Source organism: Pipra filicauda, unplaced genomic scaffold (assembly GCF_003945595.2).
Source record: "Pipra filicauda isolate LSUMZ 115617 unplaced genomic scaffold, ASM394559v2 scaffold317_size908105_pilon, whole genome shotgun sequence".
Lineage (NCBI taxonomy): Eukaryota > Metazoa > Chordata > Aves > Passeriformes > Pipridae > Pipra > Pipra filicauda.
The window spans coordinates 201,367-223,406 of record NW_024104440.1 but is presented as its reverse complement, the minus strand read 5'-3'; the positions used below and the strand labels follow the sequence as shown (position 1 = coordinate 223,406).

Sequence of the window (22,040 nt, the reverse complement as noted above, 5' to 3'; positions counted from 1 at the left end):
AAAAGATCTCACTGGCAAACTGTTGCATAAAATTGATGAGGTTTAAAAGATGATGGTACCCCTTTAAAGAAAGTGTTTCTAATGAACTCTCTGAAGGGATGAGAACTATTTCAAACCCCTATTATTTCATTCAGTTTGATAAAATACTGACAGTTGTTCCATGAAAATCAAACTGTAGCAACACTGAGGAAAGGAAAACCATGCTGAATTGGTGTTTTATGTTTAAAAATAGCTTTAAAAAATATAATTGTATTTCACATGAAAACATGAACTAATTAAAGTTTCCTAGAATATACTGTAGTTACAGCATGTATCCTGGTGGGGTTAAATGAGTATTCAGTCCTAGCTGCAGTAGACAATAAATGTTAAATTTAACAACAGGTTTGGAGTAGAAAGAAGTTTAAATAGCCCTGAGTTCTAGGGAATTTAGAGAACCCAACCCATGTTTGGAAATTGATGCCCAACCTCTTTGCTCACAGGGGAGAGGGTTAAATAAAAGTTGTGTCAGTTCTTGTGTATGCAACATTTTGTGACTATGCTACAACTCCTGGCTGATGAAATGCAGCTGCATCACCTCCCAGGTATAAGTCATCTGTTGCTTTGTAATTGCAGTGCAATTAGGAGTTCCCTTTCCTTTTGAATTAGAAGTTTATTGCAGGGTCTGTGCACAGTGAAGGAAGAAGAGAGGAAGGGGAGAAAAAAGGTAGCAGGAAGTACTTCAGCCCCAAGCAGTGGGTGATGAGACAGCTCTGCAACAGGAGGAGGCATTTGGACATGCTTAGATAAACCTCAAGAGTTTCTAGCTCTGCAGTCTAGACATCTCATTGCACCTTCACAGGGCTCTTGTGCTCCTATGATCAGAGCTAGTCTACTTCCAGAGGCCAAACTGTGGCCAACCAAGCTGTAGCACTTAATAAAAGCTGGAAAAGGAAGCAGAAGCTCCCTCCTGCCTCATGGGACAGAGGACTGGGGCTGACCCAGGATACAACCTGCCACTTTGCAGAGGCCTTTTTGTGCAGAGCCTGCTCATTTCTCACCATCTGAAATGCCCAGTTTTCCCATTTATACCGAGCTGCAACACAAAGACACAACTTTAGAGCTATTAAGTTGAAGCATTACATGTTCAGACATCTACAGGTAATATAAAAGTGTGAATGAAAACCAGTGAATTGAACATGGTAATGGAAACTTGTTCTTCAGTATGAACCTGCATGAGATACAGCTACTAGGAAAGATAAAAGCATTGCTCCTAAAGCATCTGTCTGTAACTGTGCTGATGAAAAAACTAACAACAGTACACTCTTTTATACTCAGGTACCAGGACTTTAACTGAGCTTAACGCAAGACTACAGACATTGGGGACATTGGAAAACATGCAAACTATTTGGAATTCAAGGACAGAAGTTTTCCCCACAGTTCGTGAGTAAGAATTTCATGGCACTGCTCCTTTTATGACTTACATGTACTCTTTGTTATCAGTTTGTAACACTCCACAGCTGTGTGACGAAGATTGCAGAAGTACTGGTGGGGGGAGCTTTACTGTTTCACATCTGGGAAATGCAGCCTTTAGAAGGAAATGCATCTATCTATTGTACAGATCAAAAGATGAATGAAAAAGATTTTCTAATTACTTTCGGTTCTGTTTTCTTTGGCTGGAATTTCTGTTTTCCCCAGACAATTAGGTGTCCAGCCAGAATCCAGGGTAGTACAATGACATTTATAAGAAACAGAAGGGAAAGTAGACACAAGCAAAAGGGATGTTCACCAAACACTGCCAGCTTTGAGTAAAATGTGGCACTATTTAAATGAATGCTCCTGTGACACTGAACTTCAGAGATTTTCTTAATAAGGACTGTTCCTCCCAGCCTTGCTTTTGCAAGTCACTAGTTACCAGTACTTGGGCTGATACCAGAGGAGCCCCAAATTGTGTAGCATTTTTCAGAAGACACTGTGGACCCTTCATAAAAGGAAATACACCCTTCAGTCAGAAGAATCAGGGATTGATTCAGAGCAGTGCTGGTTTTATAAGCAGCATATACTATTATGGGCCAGCCAAAGTATTTTGTGAACTCTATCCACATTATGCTGCTGAATCTAACCTAGATACCAGAATGCTTAATTTTACTGAGAAGGGAGGAGCAGTGGAACTGGAGAGTGACTGGGGCCAGCCCAGTTGCATTTGAAAAATGTCTGCACTAAGCTATTAATTCCTCCATTAATTTGGTTAACTGTTGCTGACCAACCTGGATGGAGATAAAAAAAGGGGCCTGGAGAATACTTTTGCTATTGCAAATACCCAAGTATTTGATTTCACAGAAATGAGTGTAAAACAGATTGCATTAAATGACAGCATGAATGCAATACTGACTGTGCTTCAGCCTCCTTATCTGCACTGATGAGTGCTGGAAGCTCTTGTGGTCTGGAGTGGACTGACACACCACTGAGTTCCCAGCAAAGGAAGAGCCAGAGGCACCAGAATGCAAATAAATCAGTGGCCTGTGTCAAACAGTGGGGTCAACTGCTCAGTTCTCCCTCTGCCTTAAAATCTATGAAAACAACAAAAATTAAAATACCTAACCCACACCTGTTAGGGTTATTAGTAATCACAGTATTATCTTTATAACAGTCTAGATAATGTATAGGCAAATCAGAGATATCTGTAGATAAGAAAAAGAAACCAATATGTGCCTTTCACTTTCACCCTGTATGATTTCTCATAAATGAAGCTGTAACCGGCAACGGAGCCCAAGGACTCTGATGAGCTTTGCCTTGCAAATCTGAGGTCGTGCACTGCCCTTTTCTGTTCTAAAGTGTCTATTGTCTGAAATTCGTATTGGTTCAAATTGCAGCAGAGCTACAGCTCTTCAAATGCTCCTGTGCAAAATTTGAAGTGACTTGAATGTAAGTGCTCGATGTTTGGAACGTCCGAACTCCAAAGGTGCAACCAAAAATGTGCACACACTGTCCTGCCAGCTCTGCACAGCCACTCCGTGCTGTGACGTTTGCATGGATGTTAGGCACCATCTGCACTGAACTGATGTCTCCTACTTGGCTCTTAAAGTATTGACAGTTTCTATTTTGAACAAACAAGCACTGATGGCTTTTGCAATAGAGTGCACTACTGCGGGTCTGGTTTTGTGGGCTTGTCAGGTTTTGAAAATAGGGTGTACTGGGTTTGCATTTATCATTCATTGCTGCTTTTCATGACAAGCTGAAAGCTTGTGCATTTTTGGCTTCAATATTTTTTAATCCCCAAAGAGTCACTTTTTGGTTGTATTTGAATTTCAAGTCTCAGTTTTGTTGTTTAGTTTGGAGGCTGCCCTATATAGAGCTACATTTAGAAACAATCGTTGTGTTGCACAGCTATGTACCTTTTAGCCATCTACAAAAAGTCATATATTTTTAATTCACTGATAAGTGTTTAAATATATTCAGGTACATAAGTGGTTATATAGTTGCCTCACTGCAGTCTTCACACAACCACTAGTTCAGTAGAAAGGTCAGGTTATTCAACATAAAAAGTTATTTTAATATTTTTCCTGGAAGTAGGTCCTTTTCACAATTTCTTTGTATGTTCCTCTGGTTCATGTTGTTTTGCTGTTTAGTTCATAGCACAAGGTCTAAAGTCTCATGGAATGAGGTGATTAAAATCTTGGAGCACCAGTAGATTTATTTAACTTAACAAAAACTGAATACCATCAGGTATTCAGGCTCATAGATCAATTGTCAGTGATGGCTGTTCAAGACATTGAATGCCAACAATAAAAGTCTGACCTTCATTCCATCAAATTGATATTTGACCCAGCATATTCTGGGTTGAGTGGAGAGAGATGGGTCTTAAATAGAGAGCTTCAATACAGTGCTTAATATAAGGTGCTGTACAGACTGTAAACTAGAACCTGTGATTAAAATGACTTAAATCAAGAGGTGGAGGCAGTTTGTGACATTTTAATGTCAAATTATATTTTAAAATGTGGCATTTCCATATGGGTCACAGAGGTTTTTCTAAGATGAACTGATGATATGCCTCCCCATTGGTTCATGCAATCTCGTGTCTTTTGATTATTTTAAGAAATTAAAGAAGCCTGAGAATGTGAAAACATGCTTCAGCAATTATACACCGAGTGTTCTGGTTTAGGAAGAACTCTCTGATTTTATTTGACATTTTATATCTTCTCTTAGACTTATGAAAATAGGCCTTGTATAGCCTGTACACTGATATGACTTTAATCCAAAATTAACTTTCCAACATTCGTTCGTTCATTCATTCATTCATTCATGCCAGTAGTGGGGGAGCAGGCTGCTATTTGTAGGGTATGGCAGTAAATCCAGGCCTGTAACTACTTCTGGTTTTGAACCTTGCTTTACAGAATGAACACCACAATGTAAGAAATTGAAAACTCAAGCTTCTTTAGGTCCCAGTCCACCTAAGTACATAAAAACATGTAAGTGCTGTTACTGAGCAGCTTTAAACAAAAGTTTCACTGCTGTTGATTTCCTCTTTATATTGTTTTTGCTTTTTCAGTCATTCAGCTGTGTGTCCTGAATTCACACCCAGGGTCCCCCCTGCAGAGCAGCACGAGGCCAGCTGTGCCTTCAGCTGGGATTTTTGCTTTTGCTTTCTGAAGTACCAATACCAGAGCCTTCCTGCTCAGCCCTTGGCAGTTCCTCCTTTCAAGGCCATTTCTGCTCTTCCTCTGATGTTTCTGCCAGCACCAGGTGGGTCAGAGGACCATTGCTCTATCCAGTTTCTGAAGAGGATGCCAGTGCTGTTAGTGACCTGTGTCTAGTCCAGGATCCTTTTTATCTGCACCCCTGGACAAAGCTTTAGTCACAGCCTCATGGAAAATAAATGCAGCCATTTTACATGGAGATTCTCTGATCTCAGAGCAAAATTTTATTAGTCAAGGACAGCACCACATATGTGTCCTAGGTGATACTCATGGGAATACAAGTAACAGAACTGGCTAAAGCATAGAGAATAGTGAGGGCAATTCACTTTTCACACAAATTGTCAGTGACTGTAAAAGAGCTGATGGTCTCCTTGGTCATGTAACCTGCAGCCACTACCAAACCTGCTATTAAATATCCATATCCTGAAGACTCTGCAAAATAGTACCTCACACAGCAGCAGAGGGGAGGGCTTTCTCCTCTCTGGCTCCCTGTAACTCTTGGAGGCTCACCTCAAACTTTCATATTCAAATAGCTTGATATTAATCTCAAAATTCCTGAAGTTTTTCTGTGTGCGTAATGTGAGATTGGCTTAAAATTCCTGAGTCTTATATTTAAACTCTGAACGCCTTTTAATCCTGTTCTAACATTTTATTAATTTGAAATTACCTTGATTGGTGGTGGTGGTGTAGCTGTGATGCTTTCAGTTTAAACAAGATCAGCTTTGTAGGGAGAGATGGTGTCTTTGACTGGACCTCAGAAGGATTTTGCCTGCTTGAAAATTTGACTATTAGTAAATGCCTCTCCCTACTAAGCACCAGAAATTTGTTTCATGAATCTTTGAAGAGGCGTTGAACATTGCAGAATCCTGGCAATGTATGCTCTGGAGTGGCTGTAACTTCTCAGCTTTACTGGCTTCTCTGTATATTTCTAATAGTTGACACCTCAGATTTTAAGACTTTGAAAGTAAAAGGCTCCTCTTCTGGTTACTTCTCTTTGGGAAAATTGTTCTGCTCCCACATCACTGGATGAACTGGATGTTAACAATGCTAATTGGGGTGTATTTATGCAGAGGCAGCAGCTGTCAAGGGAAGACACTGTGATCTGTATTCCCCAACACTGCTTATAGGGACTCTCTAATTCTTTTATGAAGTGAAATGAAGCAGAAAGGCTGAACAAATGAAATCTTCTGACTACTGGCTTCGCTTCAGTCGGGATGAAGATCTAACACTTTGGATGCCATTCATGTTTCCTGTTTAAAGAGAGGGGTTTTTTTCTTGAGCAGGAGTCTGAGTAAGCCCATCTGGAAGCCAGCTTTGCAGACTACTCCCAGAGCAGCAAGCACCACTGGTAAAGTAAAGACTACAATTAATTTTTTTTTCTTTAATCATGTCATAGTCCTATTCCATAGAACACTAATTTATTTTGGTTCCATACCAGCATATTTATACCATGGAAAGAAGCAAACAGGTGACACCCACTTCTGCAGAACACCACTGGAGCTCTCTAAGCATTTCCTCTGAGTATTCTTTGTAAGTGAAATGAGTCAGCGAAGTGGGGGAGCATTGCTCTGTGTTCATAGCCTGCAGGCTCCCCTCAGCAGGGGCCTGTGGTGAGTGACAGGAACTGGTTAAGTTTGCGTGATGGTGAGAGCAATGAAATAATTTCTCATGCTAAGGCTGGCTGTACAAGCTGAGGTTTCCACCCTCTCTGAGGAGATGATGTTTTTCTCTGCCACACACTGGGTGCAGCTGTCAGCTCCTGGCAGCTGCAGGAAGGCTCTTGCCGTAATCCTCTGCAGATTCCACTAAACATAAGCTAACATGCAACGTATAGCATCTGTATTAGGTTCTCAAGTAGGATTTGCCATGAAAGTTATGTTAATTCATCTTATCTTAGCGTGACTCGCCTGCAGTTTGGGCTGGATGACTCTATGGGAGAGGCCAGACTCTTCTTGTTGTTGTAAGTAGTGGGATTAGGATGTCTGCTGCTCACATTCACCTGCCTTTTTTCAAGTCACTTCTAAAATGCCACTTATTCAGAGCTCCCTGCTAACTTTGGCAGCTTGAATCTGGAGTTTTCCTGTTTCAGCAGATGACTTTGTTGGCTCCAGGTCTTTTGAAATTCCTGGACAAACACAATTTACTGCCAGACTGATCAGTCCCAAGCATAAATTACAAGCAGCAGAAGCTCAGGTTAGGGATGTAAATATGACTGACTTCCAACCCATTTATTCCAACTCATTGATCTGTTAATTTCAAATAATTAATTAAATTCTGTGATGATGTGATAGGTAGTCTGAAAAAAAAACCCTTGAAGGATTAAGATGGTTTTCCAGACTTCAGTCAGCATGTCCACATTGCATCTTTTATGCAGTACAAAACAAACACCAGGAACAACTGAACTTTATATTCTTGTGTTTGTTTCATATAGTTCTGTGTGCAGTATAAGAAAATAAATCTAAACTAGTATGTATCTTCTAAAGCTGAAACCTGATACTTGTCTGTGCTAAAAGTTGCCCTTCAGTGAATTTTCTTAGAAATACCAAGGAAAGGAAGACAGTCAGTCTCAGACTCCTCCATTACAGAGTAATGCATTAGTACAAAGTACAAACCTTAAAAACAACCCCAAAAACCTAAAACTTTGTTTGAAACACAGTTAGTGACTTCTCAGTGCTAGGAAAGTGAAATAGAAATAAAATTGAAGAACCTTTTCTGTACACTTTGACCCTTGGACTGGGGTGGAGATATTTTTTAAAACTCCTTTGGGTAGGATGAAAGGCTGTAATAGATCAGAACTTCTGGCCAAGGGAAAGGAGGATTTTTGTGCTTGTGTAATACCAGCCTTTTACCAAAATTAGAGAGGGGAGCAGAGAATTTCTTCCATTTTAAGTAGTACTGTCAGTAAGAGCACGGAAAGGTCTGAGCTGGACAGAAAATTTCTAATTGCAGCTTCTTTGAAAATCGCTTTTCACGGAGATCTGGGGTCAAATTCTTTTCTAAGGTCTCTTGGCACCATACCAACAAAACAGTGCCAGTGTAATTGAGGGAGCCCTGGCTCCTGCTATGCTCTGGGCTGTTATCCAGGTGTAGTTTGACCTTTGTGTTTTACCCATACTGTGACCATCTCACATGCACGTCAGTGTGAGGAATAATGTCCTTGAAGATTGCTTTGAAGAGAGGCACCCATTGTAGTAGCAGGCAGAAGAAGATTGATTCCTTTCTTTTAATCTGTGCAAACCAAAACTCTGTCTCACCCAGGGTGCTCTCAGGAAATCCGCTCATGTTTAACCCACTGTAATTTACAGCCTGTCAGGCACCAACTCATTGCCTTTTCCAACTGTGTGTTGAGCTTCCTCTGCTCCCCTTAAATCAGAGGATTATCACTGTGGGGTCACCTCCAGAAACCAGCCTGTTGAGGCATCAGACTTTCCTTGCAGCTTTGGAATGTGTCTCTGTGCTTGGCTGAGACAGTTCTTTGGTAAGAGCTTTGCAGATAATTCAATGCAACTTTGCATTTTACTGAAAGACAAGGATTTTCTGGTTTGGGAAAACAAATCCATTTCTTGATGCAGATTGCCAGCACTCCTGCCCTTCTTATAACACAGTTTCTAGAAGGCAAATCCTTTAAAAGGGACCTTTTAGTCTCTCCTGAAGATTACACTCTTGTAGGGGTCTTGCCTTCATCTGTAGATTTAATGGCTTAATAAGCATTAGACCCTCCTGTTATGCAGTAACAAATAGGAATACAATACTTTTATCAATATTTGGCACAATTAATTTTTTTTTATGTGAAACTAAATATTGATGCTGTCAAGTGACTGCAGCTCAGGGACATAAATTACAAATATTCTTTTCCTATGAGCCTTGCTCAAATTTTGCATTCATATACAGTAACCATCTAATGTCTTTCTATTCCTGTAAGCCATATGATTTGATTGCCAGATTACATGGTTCTGTATTGTGCTTAGATGTCAGTGTTTTTATTGTTATTACCAATATTATCTTTTATCCTTACTGTAAGTGGTAACAAAAAGTTAACTGCTTCCTTACACTATAAAAAGAATAAAGTCCCATTTACAGAATATCTCTAAACAGAAAATATCTCTGGAAAAAAGATATACGAATAAATAATTCACAACATCATGGGTGAGTAGAAAAAAAAGGGGTTTGATGTATTTTGCTACTCAAAATAAAACCAGATTTTTTAGACTGGCTATTTTAGTGGAGAACAAAAGCTCTTTTAAAGAAGAATGATTGCAGGGGGATCAGTTCTCCGTGCATTTTTACCCGTTCTGCACTTTTGTTGGTAACAGGACTTGTGACATTGATTAATCCATCCCCTTGGTTTTCCCAATTCTTTTCTCTGTTCCATCCTCCTGCTTTTGCATTAGCTTATTTCTTGGCTTATTTTCTAAAGAAAATGTCAACCCACCCACCCACCCAAGAGAAACCATAACATTTCAAGGATTTCGGGCTGCGGCAAAGCGAATTAGCCTGTCTGTAATATAAACAGACAGCAAATAAATTCTTGAAGGCCTTGGAATTAAAGTCTCCCATCTTAAACCCCCCCATACTTTCAGTACATTACACTCCAGATTTCCACATAGGTGGAATAAGTATACAATAATAATTATCCCGAGAGCATCCCCGGGAAAATCAGGACGGGCATTTTCCTGTTTTCTCATGAAACCGGAGGAGCTCCATCAGCTCTGCAGGAAACATCGAGCGGCGACAAACCCCCCGGGACGGCTCGGGAGGGCTCACACCGGCTGGGGACAAAGAGCAGAGCGGGGTCTGCAGGGCGGGGCCGAGTCACAGCGAACGGTATCACACCGCTCAATCAGACTTTTACGTTAGTTTTTTGCACGTTAAGGAGCCGATCCTGAGCCGAACTCAGGCAAAGCGAGGACCAGCCAGGCGCCGGGTGCCCCATCCCGGTGTGGGGGTGCCGGCTCGGTGCAGCCGCTGCGGTCAATGAGAACCACCTGGGGACACGCGATGAGCCCCAGGCCCGGCACAGCGCGGTGCGTACTGACAGCACGGCTCCCACAGCTGCAGTGTGTACTGACAGCACGGCTCCCACAGCTGCAGTCTGTACTGACAGCACGGCTCCCACAGCTGCAGTGTGTACTGACAGCACGGCTCCCACAGCTGCAGCCCCGCAGCCTCGTCAGCGCAGCGCTCCGGCCGCCCCTGAGGCGCCGCCGGGGCGGGCCCTGCGCTCTGCCCGCCCTTCCCGGCCTTCCCGCCCTCGGCCGCCGCCGCAGCATGGCCGGGGAGGCGGCGGGCCCGCCGGTGAAGGTGCTGTCGGCCCAGCTGCGGCGGGCGGAGCGGGGCGCGGGCGGGACGTGGCTGCTGGGCCGGGCGGGCCGGGCGCCGCTGGCGCTGCGGGCCGTGTGGATGCAGGGCACGGTGCTGGAGGTGCAGCGCGGCGCCCGCGGCGGCTCGGCCCGGCTGCGGGACCCCAGCGGCGCCTTCACCGTGCTGGGCGTGGAGCAGGTGCCGCAGGGCCGGCCGTGCCTCAGCGCAGGTACCGGGGGCGGCGGGACCCCGCGGAGCGGCCTTTCCCTGCCCGGGCCTGTTCCGGCGGAGCTCGGCACATCCCGGCCCCTGGGAGGTGTCGCTCCCCACGCGGGAACCCAGGAACAGGGATAGGAATTTTTTTTCCCCCCCTATTTTTCCTTCTTCTGCCCCTCACGAGTAGCGTCAGATGCACTGGAGAAGTGTTGGACTGCGGCGCTGCAGGAGTTGTGGCACAAAACAGGCACTTGGCCTAAATTTTCGGTCTTCTCAGTTGCCCTCCGCCCACTTACGCACTAGAGGGACAAATTGTGTGCTTGTTTGGCTCTTGTTGTACGTGAAAATCTAGTCAAATCTGCTGTAAAAGTGGCTGTACAGGTAACGAAGCCTTTTTTCCCTGAAATTCAGTTCTAGACAGTCTTCATGCTTGAGTTTTCTTGCAAGTATCAGCAGCTTCAATTCACAGTGTTTAATTGGCTTTAAATAATTTGCATTATGAATTAAAATGAATGTACAGAGGTTAATTTAATTTCACTCTTGCTTGGTTTTTTAGGGAAATATGTAATGGTGATGGGTGTGGTGCGGTCCTGCAGTCCTGAGCCTGTTCTTCGAGCAATAAAGATGACAGATCTCTCTGAAAACCCCGTGCATAAGGATATGTGGAGCCTTGAAGTGGAGGAGTTGCAGAGAATCATCCCCTAGATACTGTTTTTCTGCCTAAAATAACTGGAAATGTACTTTCTTGGTGTCAGACTATTCTGTGTGTTTGTGGTTTCAACCAACCACCAGTTACTCTTGGAGTAAACCAAAGTGAGAAGTCGGACTCAGAGTCAAGTGTAGGGATCAGTGCTTATCTGATAATAACTGCAATGTTCATGTCTTCCACCGTCTCTTTTTACACCAACAGATTTGAGAAACACCTGTTGGATGTTTTGAGTAAGGTGTCCATGCTGTTAGGAATGCTCCATGTTTCTGTGTTAGTTGCTGTTCCTGGGAGCATGTGTTGAGGAAGTCATTCCTGCAGCAGGGCAGGTGTTCTTGGCAGCAAGGGCTGCACAGAACTCATGTTGCCAGGGTGAACTCAATACCTGGAACGAAGGCAAAATGTGTTTAGATTGTGGTTGGAAATAACATCTTTGCCTGTATTTTCTCTTTCAGTAATGACCACGTCAGTAAACTCCGCTTGTAAGACAGATGTCTCTTGGTAACCATAAAGCAGAATCTTGTACTTAAAAACCTCTCTGAATTCTGAACTATTGAAAGTGGTACAGTAATGACCCCTGTGTTCCAGTGAAGTGAAATAAACTGAAAAGTCATTATGCAGGGTTCCCTGGAATAGGTTCTTCAAGATGCAAATACTTTTACCACCTTATGAAACAAGTTTTCTGCCCCTAAGTGTATTTTTCTCTTTGAAGGTTTCTTGTTCCAATGTATGCTATTTTTAGCTGTTTAAATCATTCTAAAATATATTTTATTTTTAATCTTTCTTTCTTCCTTGTGTGGGAGAACACAAAAGTATGACATCAAAACACCTTTAAAAAGAAGAAATGTTACTATTTATTTTCCCTTTTACCTAAAGAGAGCTTGAATCCTGAAGACTATATTGCATTATCTGTGTGGAATAGCTTTGTGTTTTGGGACTGTGTTGTCCAGGAATATAGCTGTGTTAATTGGGAATACATGTCAGAAGGGAAGGTGATTTCTGATTGAACAGTACAACTGGAGAACCAAGTGATGGTAACTACATTTTTTAATTATGAGGTTATGTTTTCAATTGTGAGGTTATGTTTTCAAAGCATGTGGAAATTAAATAGTCTCCTTTAAAGATTTCAGATCTTTGCAGATGAAGGACTGGATTTCAGAGTGCAATTCCCAGCCTTGAGTTTGATATTCCAAATGAGACCACATCAGAGACAGTAGGATAATGGAAGTCCTGTGCTCTGAGACCCTGCTCACGTAATACCAAAATAGACAGAGATACAAAGTTTTGATAGTCTGGGTTTATTTACTGTTTTAAATCCTGGGGGAAAAAAATCCACTTGTGGAATGCTGTAGCCTTTTAGAAATGATCCATGTGGTCAGCATGTTGACTGGCAGCTGCTCTTGCTGATGATAGTTTTCCATCTGAATGCTTCTTATGCAAGGAACCTGAAGCTTGTTCCAAATATGTTCACTTTGCCATGCTTTCTAACCAGGCAGTAAAACCCTGGAAATAAACAGCAAAAACCCTGAAAATGAACAGTTAAAACTGCTGCACCCTTGCTAGTGTCTGTGAATTTACAGAATTAAACGTGGCTTGCCATCTGGCAGTGATTCGTATTTACTGAATGCATTTGAAAAGTTGTATTGATGTAGGATTAGATTGTATTTAGGTAGGGCTGGATCGGATCTGGACGTGAAAGGCATAACCTGGGAACAGCTCAGAGGTAACCAACAACATCTGAGGGCAGTGGCTGTAGTTTAAAATGTTTATTGGGGGAAATGGTGTCTTTATCACCGGTGATAAGTTACATGCAGCTTTCAGGAGACCTGGTGTCTGCATCCAGCTCAGTGCTGCTGTTTGCAGTTAACATTTAGTTAAACTTCTGTTTATTGCTGACTGAGCTTTTCTGAATCTTTTCCTCTACCTGCTTACATTTTACTTTGAAAAAAATCCTGAGGTGACAGCTGCAAGAACAAAGGTGCTCGGTGTGCTTAGCTGGGGAGTGAAATGACATTCAGTGACTGGGGAGAAGATGATGCGTTTTTTTGAATCACTAACTGATATAAATACTCTTTAACTTTCAGAAATATTTCATACAATTTTGGCTTCATTACAAACCACCTCTATAAGGGTGCAGTTATAAAATTACAACAGAGGAAGACTTGATTTCTATTGTGTTTTATACAGCAGCATCTGATGTGTGTGGAAATCCTAACAAGTGCAGGGATTTTTTCCTGACTAGTGTGGGGATATGTTTTAGTTAGAATGTGTCACGCTAGGGAGTTTCGTGTTCAGGAAGAGAATGTGGCTGAAAGCAGCATCCACGAGGTAACAGAGGCCCGTGCTGGGTTTGTCTGTGAGCCATTCAAACCCCGCCAATTCCAGCTCTGTAGATCAGTACAGGTTTATATTCTTATGAATAATCAATAAAAATGTACTCCAGCATAATAATAAGGAAGTCAAATGTTTATTAGCATTATCTCCTAGTTCAGAACACCATTATTTCAACGTTTGCATGTTATGTAAAGACATGGGAAGGATTTTGCAGTGTTAACCTTTTGCTGAGGAATAGCTGCCTTCCAGGTACAGGTGGAGAAAGGTAATGAATTTCTTTAATCAATAGACTTAAAATATAGAAAAGGATTTAACAGATAAGACGTTTTCACACAACAACAGCTATAGCACCTTAAGGCTACTTTATGGGTTGGATAGATATCAATCACCCTTTCCAAACACATCAGCTGATTTCTGAGAAAGGGCTTCTAAAGGCACAAAGGGAGAACGTGAAACTGGTACACAGATACCAAGAAGGGTGTTTCTCATTTAACAGTGTATACGTTAGTAAGTGAAAAATCAGCCAGCATAAAAAATGAGAAAATTATCAAGTGCTTTCAATTATTTAACCATCTTATTTGTACTGTAGCTCTCGTGTGTTGGAGCACTTCCCTTGGAAAAAAAAAAAAAAAAAGATAACTTTGTCCAGAACCGCTGAACAGCAGAGTTTCATTTCTGGAGAAAAAAGAAGTCAGCATCTCTGCTGACTCAAAGCTGATAATGCTGCTTTCACAAAGTATTCTACTTGTACTAATCTGAGCTGGAAGAGACCTTTTGTCAGCTTTTAAATGTATTTATGCTATGGTTCAAGGCTTGTGGAGACACAATTTTGCCACTGAATGGGAGAATTCTTTTAAAGTAATTGATACTATTATGTTCAATTTCCTTTGGTTGATTATAGTTTCTTGTCAGTATACTGAAATAATTCCTCTTGCCCTCAGGGGTTCTGGTGGAAAGCTTTTCTTTTATACTATATGTGCTTCATTATATTCATTGTCTAACACTAATGCATTTGCACTGCTACTGTTCTGCTCCTGCCTCTAGCTTGTCTACCTAAAATAACTTCTATTTTAGGGTGCTGAAAGGGTTCTTCCATCTCCAGGGCTGGTATGTGCCATTCAGAACAGGCTCAAGCTGAAATGAAGAAGAGATGAAATCCAGGTAAGTGGTTAGTAAGTACAAGTGACATGTAATGCAACCTGTTATTACGCTGAATTACAAGAATCTATGAAGGGAAAAATAGCATCAAATACATTTATGACATCAACAAGCTGTGGGAAAAGTACTCCAGCGTTTTAGATACAGTTTTATCTTGGATACGCTAAACTGAAAGAAAGATGTAGGATTCTTTCACGTTTGATAAATTCATGTTTAGGAGGGAAAGAGCAGCATTATGTCTGAAGTTTATGGGCTCTGGCTAGTTCAGCTGTTCAGTGGAAGATCCTTGACAAGAGTGAATTTCTAGGAAGCGGTGCAGAGGTGGTTACTCCAGACAGACACTTTCTGTTTGGTTCTTTGACCATGGCTGGCTGTCGGTTACTGTGCGTGACTGGACTGGCCACAACAGACTCTTTCACTGTGTCAAACCCAACTCTCCCTTACTGTAGTTTGGTCTGTTACACTTCCTTCTCTTTAGTGTGTTTACATATTTAGAGACTTTACTCATGTTAAGTCTCAGCCCTTCAATTTTTTACCCATGACTGTTCTCAATTGGTTCACAGTTTAAGTAAAACCTGGTGTCCAAAACTGGATACAAAAGATGAATAGAGAAGAATTATTTCTTGCCTTAAATATGTTTATTCTTGTATACATCCCCAGTGTACTTTGCTTGTTTAAGAGCATGCTTTAATAGCATGTTATTGATAACTGAGCTTGTGATCCACCTTCATTCCAATCCCTTTCTTCAGATGGGATAATATAAACCAGCAGCACTAGCTGACTTCAATCATTCAACTACCAAGCCATTCTAAAACTCTGTTTTCAACTGGATATTCAGACTTAGATTTAACAAAATTTGTCTCTGTATTTCATATTCATGTGTAGAAGTTTGTATAAGAGTGTGAAGTGGGTGGGCTGTGGTGTGCTGGTGAGGGAACAGCAGGAAGGGGAGATAGCCAAGGAGCAAGACAACTGTTTCCAGGAACACTCTTTTTTCCCACAGTCAGATTCATTAGTTTTATTTTCTCATGCATTCTTGAATTACAGACATGTAAGTACTAGAGCAATGCAGTCAGAATATTCAGGAGGGAAAAGAAATGAAACTCACCACTGTGGAGGGATTTCCACAGGGACAAAATTCCGGTTGCACAGATGAACAAAAGCTGCTGCTGAGCTGCAGGCAGCCCCCAGGGCCGGGGACTCACAGGTGTCCTGTGTACACATGGTGTAGAAGGGCTCGGGGTCCACCTTAACACAAAGGGATTGTTTAGGGGAGCAGGGGGCACCTGCACGTGGACCCAAAGGTTTGATGTGGGTCTCCCTCCCCCCGCCTCATTGCGGCCATTCATAAACCTTTATTCTCTTCCTAACATTGAGGGGGTTATTTCTATTTCCAGATTCTAGACCTGTATTCTAAAGAGTGGTGCACTCATGCCTCTACTCTGTGGATGTCAAGGACCTCAATTTATATGTATGGTGATAATAACAGCTTTTTTTTTCTGTCTGGTTTGCTGTTCTGATTATTCTAAAGTAATCCGTGACTAAACTTCTACATCCTTGCAGGGGTTATGTGTCCTCCTTTGAAGAATGACACTTGGGTGATTCAGACAGTCCTTCACGGCTGAAGTTCTACTTACAACTTTGAAGCAGTTCCTAAGAAGTGAATGTGGTTCTTCAAAAAACACTTTGCAGATGTTTTGCTTGCCTGTAATTGGACATGACTTCTCTTTCTTCGGTACAAGACTGCACTTGTTCACCTGGGAAAGCAGAATTACTGAAGTTGGGGGACTTTGTTTTTTAATACATCGAGTTAGGATGAATTCTTCAGATTTCCAGTGTGAGCTGGTTTAAAGATATGGGCAGCTCAGTACACTGCTCTAATATTTATTGTTCAATAATATTGAGATGTAACTAATCTTACAGATTAGACATTGTTTCCTTTTTCTCTTGATTCTGTTATTCACTGACACAGCAGGCAGTTGGCTAGTTCTCTTGTTATGTAGATCTGACAGGTCAAAGATGTGCTTTTACTAGATCTTTTTAATGCAGAAAAAAAAAATCTTGCTATCCTTACTGGGTTATTCATAGATAAAGAAGTCTTTAAAAAAAAATCCAAATCAAACAAAAAGCCCCAAACAAACAAAAAACGAAAACAAACAAACAAAAAAAAACTCAAACCAACCAAATAGTTCTTTAAGTGAGTGTAAATTCTAGTGATTTTTAGTTATTAAGAAAAATGAACAGGCAGTTTAATCTGTGATAACCCTCATCCTGCAGGAGCCAGACCTTGCAGGCTCCTCCTTTGCCTCCTGCTGTTGTGCAGCCCTGGCCTTGTGGCACTGGAACTTTGCTGGAAGGAAGGTCAGTCTCCTGGGAGAGAGTTGCCAGCCAGAACTCACGGTTCAGGGCGAGGTGACTCCAGCAGTGCAGTGACCAGTGCTTTTATCTCAGGCTTCAATACCTGGCCAGATTTAATCTGACTGTGCTTTCACTTTCTATATTACATAGAGTCGAGCTAAAACTTTTGGTCAGGAAGGATTTTTTCAAGCTCCATTTGACCAGCACAGCTGAGTCCACTACTGAGTACACACTGCCCTTTGTGCTCAGCACCCCTGGTGCCCTGCACAGAGAAGCCCTTGAGCTCCTTACCTGCCAGCTCTGTGTGAACTCTTGCACGTTGTCAGTGAAGGAACCATTAGGAAGCATCCATTCATTTCCAGCTTCATTATCATTGGTACCAAAAAGCCCAGCTGAGATACCTGGGATGGAATTGAAATGGGGTAAAATAGTAGTTGTCAGGAGTAGATGCAGGAAAGTTACAGAAGCTGTCTCTGAGCTCCAGTTATTTTTACAGGAGTGCTCAGCTCCAACATGAAAAAGAGAAGGTATGTCCAGAAAGCCATTCTGGGTTTGTCCCAGCCTGCATTGCCATCTCTTGTCTTAGCTGGTCATGTGTTTCTCCTGACCACATCAGGGCATCAGATCCATCCTCTGCTAATCTTGGGAGTGTGAGTTTTAGAATAGTGTGGGGCACATGAATAGGAATGCATTCCAAGTATACCAAAAACCCTGTAAGGTTTTAGGCCTCCCTCTCTAGTTGTCTTGCAGGTCTGACAAGCTAAGCCAGCTCTAAAGCAGTGATTCTCAACAAGGGTTTGGGGCTGGGCTGACTGCATTACATCTGTCTGCTTTATTACATTGAATCATCAGTAATCCATAATCACTTACTAACCACTGGAATGATTTGGCAATTACTGGGAATGCCTAGAGCCATTTCCAGTGTGCATAAATGAAGAGGGGAAAAACAAGTAAAAGATGACCCAGATGGTGGTACTACAGTTGATAATAATTTAGAGAGATAAAAAAATGACTAACAGCTGACAAAGGCTGTATAATTGGTACTCACCGTGGTGCCACCCAGCCAGAGTGACAGTACAGAGATCATACTGAAAGTCACAGGATAGAGAAACTCCTTTCTGATTAGATATTTCTATTTTGTTGGTTTCTCTCCTTGAATTAGTGGTGTTCTTTTCAAGTGATTTATCCAGTACTTGGCAGTTCTCTTCTGTAAAGGAGAACATCTTGGAGATCTGTTTTAAAATGAAAATGCAGTTTCAAATCTGTCACTGTTAAAGTTCAATAACAGGCAAGCTCAGATGGGACCAACTTAGCCCAGAATCAGGGGATAAGAAGGGAGTTGTGTTAAACTTCCAGAAGAGCAGACAGCACAAAGCCTCCAAGGCTACAGGCCCAGTTTGATCTCCAGACCTCTCTAACAGTACCATCCTCTGACATTATCTAAGAGAAATGCTGAAAATTTCCTTTAGTGTGCAGGGAGCAAAGAGGCAGCCCTTGCATTAAACTGGCTTTGTTTTGGAGAGGTATTTTCTGATTAAGAAGTGGTTACTTTAAAGCACTTGTCTGAGAGCTATTCTGTTCTGTGTTTTAAGCATTAATATTTTGAAAGCTTTTGTTGTTGTTGTTGGTTTAAGATAATTTCTGCTGTGAAAACAAAGAATGTTTGACTTGTTCCTCCTACCTTCAGTCTTGGGTGGATACTGATCACAGTCTGGTTCATCTCCACATACAGTGATCTTGAGTTACTGGTTTCCTCACTTAGTATTATAGTGAAAGCATTGTGGACAAAATCCTTGGCAAGGAGTACACTGCACTTTGATGCCAAATCATAAATTTTTCCATCAAAAGTCACAAGATGCTTGGTCCCCACTAACAGAGCATGATCTAGAGATTTCAGAAGAAACATTAGTGAGTTTCCCAAAGAGCAATGAGTGCTGTGCATACTGCAACACACAGCTTCTGGCTGGCATGCTCTTAAAATAATTTCTCAAGTTATTATTACATTGACATTACTACATTTACATTTTAGTTAGTTACACTGTAGTTATTCTGCAACAAAAATTTTACCAGAAACAAAGCAATTTAATGATTTATTTTTCATTATAGATTTGCCTGGGTGTCCTGAAACTTTGAGAAACATGAATTGGGATTCAGAGCTCATTTTGGTTTATTGTCCTGCTACTTGTAAACTTGCTTTTTGTAAGCACACACATATACCCTACATTCCATACATTCTTATGCAGAAAACAGCAAGAATATTAACTCTCTCCAGAAACTGCCCTTCCAAACCAGAGCAGCAAACAGAGCTGCAGTCCCTGCTGATATATCACTTAGATTATTTGGTCACTAGGACCGACTTTCACAGCCCTCTTGGTGCCTGTCAGTCCAGTGGGAGGAAACCATTAAAAATGGCTCTTTCTGGAAAAACCATTCTCTCTAAGGGACAGTTGGGATTGTTAATGCAGTTTTTTAGCATTTAGCAATGCTTTTACAGGCAATACTGTCTCTGAAGTTTTGGTAGGGCTGAGCTTTTCCATCCCAGAGTCAACAGAGGTGAGATGACCAGTTTCAACGCCTCCATGCCAGGACACAGCCGTGGGTATGACTGGCATTGAACCACAGTATCAACTCACAAGGGCATGTGGATAAGACAGATAAATAGCACCTGCTGATTTCTAGTTTCAAGAGTATGAAGTGTGAAGAGTTGGAAGATTTGCATGAATATGAAGCAGAGGAGTGTCACTTTATGCCAGCTTTGCCCAGAGTGTTGCTCTTTTACATACCACTACTGTCTTACAGGAAAGACTATATAAAGTTGATGGAAAATTATTAATTAGCAACCATCCATAGTAAAGTACTATTCCAAATATGATTTTTCAAATATAGCACCAAGTGGACCCAGTTACAAAACAAAGCAGCACGTTGAAAGGGCTTACATTCAAAGGGACTCTCCACCATCCTCCGTTTGAATCTATAATACTCCGCAAGGATGTTGATTTTGTAGAGGTCTTGCAGAGGCCTCATTATTTTCTCTCCAACGAGATAAGTAGGAACATTTGCCAGCTGTAGGGAGTGGTCTCCTTTGGGCAGTACTGGCAGTTTTATTGCCACGGAACAGTTCCTGTGGAATGCAAACAAAATGGGCAGGAGCCTTTATCTGCTCAACTGAGGACATGCTGTTGGTTTATTATAAGAAATGTGGAAGTGAAATATTCATAAGAACTGTAGTCTGGTTAGAACAGCCCCACACTGGCCAACAGCTGCACTGCCCAAGGCCATAAAAGGCCAGTTATCAGTTATTACTATTCTTTTGCCGCCCAGTAGCTCCTGTTGAAAGGCAGTTGGGTCTGACAGCCAACAGAAATGAACATTAGGGTGTCTTATGCCCAAAGCAGGAGGAGTTGGGTGTCTGTCCAGAACCCTCAGCCTGCAAACTGATAGGAAGACTAACTATGCACATATCCATTTAGAACAGCACCCAGCAGCAGGGATCTTGCAGGAACACCAGTTACCTGGCTGAAAAACTGTACAGGTTGAGCAAGGGCTTCCGGATCTTCCTCACAGCTCTGGAAAATGTGGCCTCTGCCCACCTGAACATCTGCTGTGTGGTCTGTTGGAGAATCAGAAGAGGAGATTACAAAACCGACTTCAGGATGGCTTCAGGGCAGGGCCAGTACTTGCTAAATCGACAGTCAGTTTTAAATGGACAGTCAGTGAAATAGCACTTAAGTCTCTCTTGCATTTGTCACTTGCCTGTCATTTAAAGGTTAATATCCAGAGGGCAGGCTCTACTCACAACAGCTACAAATGATGGACAGAAATATGTTCTTCCTAAATAACATTACTTAAAGTATACCAATACTTCACTGAGTTAATGCACTTCAGTAGCTTGCAAAGGATTGGTATCTTTGTTAATATAAATTGGCATGATATATTTTATGCTCCTCATTTCAACTAGAAGATCCCAAATCTGTACATTGTTTGCTGGAATCACAGTTCATCCTCTATGGAAGAAAAGTAAAATCTATGTGAATGACAGATGACTGCTGCTGTGCTTTCAACCAGAACTAGTGAAACAACCTCTCCTCTAGCTGGAAAAGTACTGCTTTCAAGGCAGGACACATACTGCAAGAACAGTAAGTTAGCTGTGCACAAGTTTGTTATGTGTAAAGATAACTGCACTATTTCCATAAACAAAATAGTTAATCATTTTTGTGTATCCATAGTTCAAAGCTGAGACTTAAATTTGTAGGCCTTGCCTTACAAACCACTAAAAATGGAGAACTGAGTTATACCAACCGTATCCAAGGCTGCTTTCACAACCTTTAATGCCAGCTGGATTGGTTCCATGAGCCATGCATCCTTTACAATATTGGGTAAAAAAGCCTGGATTTTCTTCATGTAGTCTTCTGTCTTCTCTTTCCAGACCTCATCCAGTGGCTTCAAGGTTACGTCATAGTAGGCATCCTTCAAAGTTGCTAGTGGCTCTGAAGCAAACACATTAATGAAACAAACCTTAGTTGGTGTGGTGCAAAGTGGCTGTTTGCTTGTTTGTTTGCTTGTTTCCTCACAACTTCCACCGTAAGGGAAGGGGAGACACACAAAACAGAAGAGGCAGCTTTGTTTTTGTGGGAGTTTGGGCACCTTGCACAGCTCTGTGTGTGGACACAGTGTTAGGGAAAACTGAAAGAGGCATTTAGCTCTAACCTTGAGCCCCTTATAAATACACTGCTGCTGTCCAAAAGATGTGAGGAGTGCTTTGCAATATGCCACCATCAGAGTGTACTGCACAAACTACATCTGCTTACTAACAGGACAGTTTGGTCAGAACTGATTTCAAACATGGTATGTCAACTAAATCCAACTTTTGCGTGGGAAGAGCTTAGAGGTAAGTGGCCCAAAGTGAGGTTTTACTCTTCTGAGAACTCAGAACTAAAACTCAAAGGTTTCAGGATGGGCCACAGTCCAGCTGAACAGTGAATTAGAGACTACTGGACAGGCTTGGAACAAACGGATCAAGTGAAATCCGATTAGTACAAGCATTCAAAACTCAAGGATGGATATGAACAGCCCTTTGGGAGGAAAGGCTTGCCAGGGAGTTGTTAGCAGAAATACTTCAGCTTAGGAATTAGGGCTCTGTTCTCATCTGAACTCGGCCTCCTGTGACGCAGAGAATGTCTCATCACTGATTTCATTAGAAAGGTGCTCACAGAGAGCTTACTTCGGGCTTATTGCATCAAGACTCCCACTCTGTACACTAAGAGCCAAGGTCAGCACTTTTTGCTGGATCAAAA

At 41.8% G+C, this 22,040-nt stretch overlaps 2 protein-coding genes across 7 annotated transcripts in view; one reads left to right on the top strand and one right to left on the bottom strand.

Annotated features, from left to right (window-relative positions):
• RMI2 (RecQ mediated genome instability 2) overlaps positions 1-16,331 on the top strand; it is a 33,045-nt gene extending 16,714 nt beyond the window's left edge. For 2 of the 6 annotated variants that reach the window (XR_005564396.1, XR_005564398.1), the window contains exons 4-6: positions 1,315-1,423; positions 4,526-9,697; positions 10,747-10,832. Coding sequence is in view for 2 of the 6 variants with exons in the window: in XM_027711171.2 (XP_027566972.1) it covers positions 9,942-10,203; positions 10,747-10,895 (411 nt within the window). In the remaining 4 variants the exon portion in view is untranslated. Of the gene's footprint in view, positions 1-1,314; positions 1,424-4,525; positions 9,698-9,865; positions 10,204-10,746; positions 14,392-15,951 lie in introns of those variants that run through there. The other 4 variants (XR_005564399.1, XM_027711171.2, XR_005564397.1 and 1 more) reach the window with 4 other exon arrangements.
• LOC113982708 overlaps positions 13,348-22,040 on the bottom strand; it is a 68,280-nt gene continuing 59,587 nt past the window's right edge. Inside the window, exons 65-73 of the mRNA XM_039383580.1 lie at positions 21,046-21,233; positions 20,259-20,356; positions 19,683-19,867; positions 18,428-18,630; positions 17,795-17,978; positions 17,038-17,147; positions 16,026-16,145; positions 15,497-15,636; positions 13,348-14,364 (exon numbers count right to left, since the gene is read on the bottom strand). Coding sequence (XP_039239514.1) covers positions 14,349-14,364; positions 15,497-15,636; positions 16,026-16,145; positions 17,038-17,147; positions 17,795-17,978; positions 18,428-18,630; positions 19,683-19,867; positions 20,259-20,356; positions 21,046-21,233 — 1,244 coding nt within the window. The 3' untranslated portion in view covers positions 13,348-14,348. The remainder of the gene's footprint in view (positions 14,365-15,496; positions 15,637-16,025; positions 16,146-17,037; positions 17,148-17,794; positions 17,979-18,427; positions 18,631-19,682; positions 19,868-20,258; positions 20,357-21,045; positions 21,234-22,040) is intronic.